Genomic DNA, 4003 nt, shown 5'->3' with positions numbered 1-4003 from the left:
CTCGGTCTTTTGATTTTTGTTTTTTTTTTTTTCTTCTGTTGTTTTTTTCTTTCTCTCCTTCTTGCCATCGCTTCGTGTCCTCAGGGTGCCCATTGCAAGTCGTGCTGCTGCTTGAAAATCGGCCTTTTCGCGAGGCGCTCGTACCAGTACACGGACTCGACGGTAAGGTTTCCTGCAACCTCTCATTTCCCATACACAACCCTGGTCAACCCCCGGACAACCCTGGAGAGCATCCCTTCGCCCCCCCCCCCCCCCCCCTGACCACCCTTGTGTCTTTTGCGTTGGCCGACCAGTTGACGCTGACATAGGAAGGGTTGTTGTTTCACGCTTGTGACAGGCCGAACTTCTCGAACAAACCTTGTTCGCCGCCGCATGTCACTCTGGATTTTGATCTGGACCTTCTGACGACGATCGCCCTCCACGCCAGCGACAAGCACGGCGGCGACTGACCCTAAACGACGCCGAGCACGACGCCGAGCACGACGCCCGCAGCGTCGTCCATCTTCAACCCTCCCCCCCATCCCCTCGGAGACCCCGACCTGTTTGTTGCGCTCCAGACCCCCCCAAGATCTGGCCCTCCCGTGCCGGACCTCCTGACCCCCGATCCTGTGCCGCTCGAGGCAGCCAACGCCCTTCCAGATAACCCCCTCCCTAGGACCATGAATGGTCGAAATGCGCCACCTTTATCGCCAATCTCTGTAGGAGGAACCGAATGGCCATATCCCCCCGGCTACGAGAGAGACGCGCCCTCGTACCAGAACAACCCTCCAGGCCAGTTCAGCACGCCGCCCGACTCGGCCGGCCCAGGCCGCCCTCCCATGAACGGCAACTTTTCCCCGGGGCCCCGGAGCGCCGGCGGTCCTTCGCCGCCTCCCTCCGTCGGTCGCTCAAGCACGGGCACCAATCTCTACGCTAGAAGCGAGAGCGGTCGCAGCATGAGCCAGAGCCAGCAGTCGGACAACCAGGAGTTGATCCTCTCGGAGCACTACATCTCCCTCAAGCGCTTCCTCTCGGCCACGTCGCGCGATGGCAACCCGAAGCCCCCGCCCAACAAGGCGCGCGACAAGCTGCAGCGCCTCACCGGCGTCCAGTTTCTCGAGCTGAGCACCGACGTTTACGACGAGCTCAAGCGCCGCGAGGCCGTCGCCCGGAGACCCCCCAACGCTCCTCCGGGCACCGGCCCGCCAGATTACCTGCTTCCCGAGGAGAACTTCCACCCGAAGCGCAATCAAGCCCGCCAAAAGCTCTCCTCCCTCGGGCCCCCGCGGTTCCGTGACCTAGCGACCGATGTCTTTTGCGAGCTCGAGAGGAGGTTCCCGCGCTTCGCCGCCGGCGACATCCCGCGCGTCGGCAGCCCCATGTCCATGCGCGGCGTGCCCGGTCCCCTGAGCCGCTCGCAGACGCCGGTCAACGGCATGAACGGGTATCCCCCGAGGAACCAGAGCCGCCGCCGCCCGTCCGAGGCCAGCTCCGTGCGCAGCGGCCGCGGCATGCCGACTCCGGTCAACGGCAACTTTCCCGTCCCTCCGTCGCCCGGCGGCCCTGGCGGTCCCGATTACGCCCGGCCCATGCCGAAGCAGTTCCAGAGCAACACCATCATCCCCAACAAGAGCACCATGGTGGAGGAAGACGACGACGCGGTCAGTCCCACGACGGCGGATCCCATCGGCGCCGATGGCTACATCGATCGCGGGCCGGGCGATCGGGATAGCAAGCGCAGTGCAGGACCGTCAGAGGTACGTGTTTTTTTTTTTTTTTTTTTTTTTTTGTTGTTGTTGTTGTTGTTCCTTTCCCAGAACATTCATATGAGGGCAGCTGCTGACGGAATCTTCCTAAAAGTCCGACAAGAAGCTTATCGAGGAGTACGAGCAGCAAGTCCGCGACCTGCGGGAGAAGCTGGAAGACATGGAGAACGCGTTAAAAAAGAAAGACGACGAGCTCGTGAGCCTATTGGACGGAGAGCGCTCGCAAGCGGCGGCCGCAAACTCGGCCAAGCAGGAGTGGGAGGATGCGCGTGCCGACCTCGAGGGCAAGCTGGCCGAGGCCCAGGAGCTCAACGACTCGTTGCAGCGGGAGATTGAGCGGATGCGCGGCGAGCACGACAGCGAGATCCAGCAGCTACGGGAGGAGCTTGACCAGGCCCGGCAGTCCGGCGGCGCCTCGCCGGGCGGCGCCTCCGACGCGGAGCTGGAACGTGAGAACAAGGCGTTGCGCATGGCGTTGGAGGAGCAGGAGCGGGTGACGGAGGAGGTGCGGCGCGAGGCGCAAGAGTTCCTGCGGGAGATGAGGATGATCTCGCAGCAGAGCGGCGCCGCCTGGGAGCGGCAGTCCGAGATGGAAAAGACCATCGAGACGCTCGAGAAGGAGGTGCGCGAGTGGAAGAACCGCTACGCCCGGGCAAAGACGCAGCTTCGCGACATGCGCGGCTCCTCGGCGGCCGGGATCGCGGTGGACAACGACGCCGCCAAGTACCTGCGCGACAAGGGCTTCATGGACGATGCCGGCCTCGTGAAGGATGTCCACGTCACCAAGTTCCAGCTCGCCGTCGACGAGCTGCTGCGTCGCGCCCACGAGGACAGCCCGGAGAGCGTCATCGACGCCATGAAGGCCGTCGTCGTCGGCGTCCGGCGCATCGCCAAGGACGTGGATGCGGCTACGGCCTCCCGAGGCCCCGAGGCGACCGCGCAGCACCAGAAGCTCAAGGCCCGGGTGTCGACGACGGCCAACAACTTCATCACGGCATCCAAGAACTTCGCCGCTTCTGCCGGCATCTCGCCGGTCTCCCTCCTCGACGCCGCCGCCTCCCACCTCGTCGCCGCCGTGGTCGAGCTTCTCGGGTCCGCCAAGATCCGCCCGACGCCCGACGACGAGCTCGAGGCCGACGAGGACGACGGCACCGTGACCCCGGTCGACTCGACCGGCTTCTTCTCGCCCCGCAGCAACGGCCAGAGCCAGAGCGTCGCCTCCGTCGCCGACGCCTTACCCCCGCCTCCGCCCTTCCAAGGGCTCGGCCCCGCCGGCACCCGCGCTAGCGCCGACTCGTCCGCCTACAGCCCTGTGAACTCACCACGTGAGTCGTTCGCCAAGGCCGGTGGCTACGGTGGCTTGAACGGTGGCTACCCCGCCGCCTCGGGCGGCGTCAACGGCAACGGCAATGGACAGTACAGCGCCTTCGTCCCCGGCCAGTCGCAGGCGCAACAACAGCAACAGCAACTGCCCAACCGCCGCACGGAAGACCTCAAAATCTACCTCGAAGACCAGACCGCCGTGCTCGTCCAAACCATCCAAAACCTCGTCCAGCTCGTGCGCGACGACGCGGGCATCGAGCAGGTTTCGGAAGAGATCGGCGTCATCACGGACGTGGTCGGGCAGGTGACGAGCGAGGTGCAGCGCGCCGCTCCCGGAGGGCCGCAGCGCGCGGCGGAGCTGGTGCGGTGGCTGGCGGATTGCCGCGAGAGGTTTGCCGAGGCCGGCGGGAGGGGCGCCGAGATCGCAGCTCAGGCGAGGGACAACGGGCAGGACGTGCGGAGCCAGAAGGAGTGGAGGATGTGGACGCAGACGCTGCCGCCGATCGCGTTTGAGATTGCAAGGGAGATGAAAGAGCTGGTGTCCAAGGTTGAGAGGGCGGACATGGAGGAGGGGGATGATTTTTCGTGATGATGGGCCCAAGGAAGGGGGGAGGGACACGCCGACATGCCTGATTGTCCACGCCGCACCTGTTCGATTCGTTGGGGGTTATTGATAGTTTGTTGATTTGGGATGTGAATTCCCCGGGGGAGGGTTTTTTTTTTTTTCAACCATTACCCCCGGCCTTTTTTCATGCTTTTACGACACCCTCCTGTTCTGTTCTACCCTTTTTTACCTTCTTCCCCCTCGCTTTTGCTATGTTCTTGTTTTCTTTCTCATGTTCCATCACCTTCCGCCCCCCCCCCCCCCCCCCCCAGGTTTGCTTTTGCGGGTGCCTGTTGTTTTCTTCTTGTTCGTTTCATCAAGCGGCATTTTC

General features: G+C 63.7%; 1 protein-coding gene across 1 annotated transcript; it reads left to right on the top strand.

The window, feature by feature from the left end:
- Window positions 1-659: 659 nt before the first annotated feature.
- Window positions 660-3657, top strand: VTJ83DRAFT_2200 (uncharacterized protein; the record flags this gene model as incomplete). The annotated part of the gene is made up of 2 exons (XM_071008445.1): window positions 660-1736; window positions 1840-3657. The coding sequence occupies 2 exons, from the start codon at window positions 660-662 to the stop codon at window positions 3655-3657; spliced, it is 2895 nt and encodes a 964-aa protein (XP_070868740.1).
- Between the last annotated feature and the right edge of the window lie 346 nt (window positions 3658-4003).

Source organism: Remersonia thermophila, chromosome 2 (genome assembly GCF_042764415.1).
Source record: "Remersonia thermophila strain ATCC 22073 chromosome 2, whole genome shotgun sequence".
Taxonomy (NCBI): domain Eukaryota; kingdom Fungi; phylum Ascomycota; class Sordariomycetes; order Sordariales; family Chaetomiaceae; genus Remersonia; species Remersonia thermophila.
Note: the sequence above shows the minus strand (reverse complement) of the source record. Positions and strands in the feature narration are given on the sequence as shown.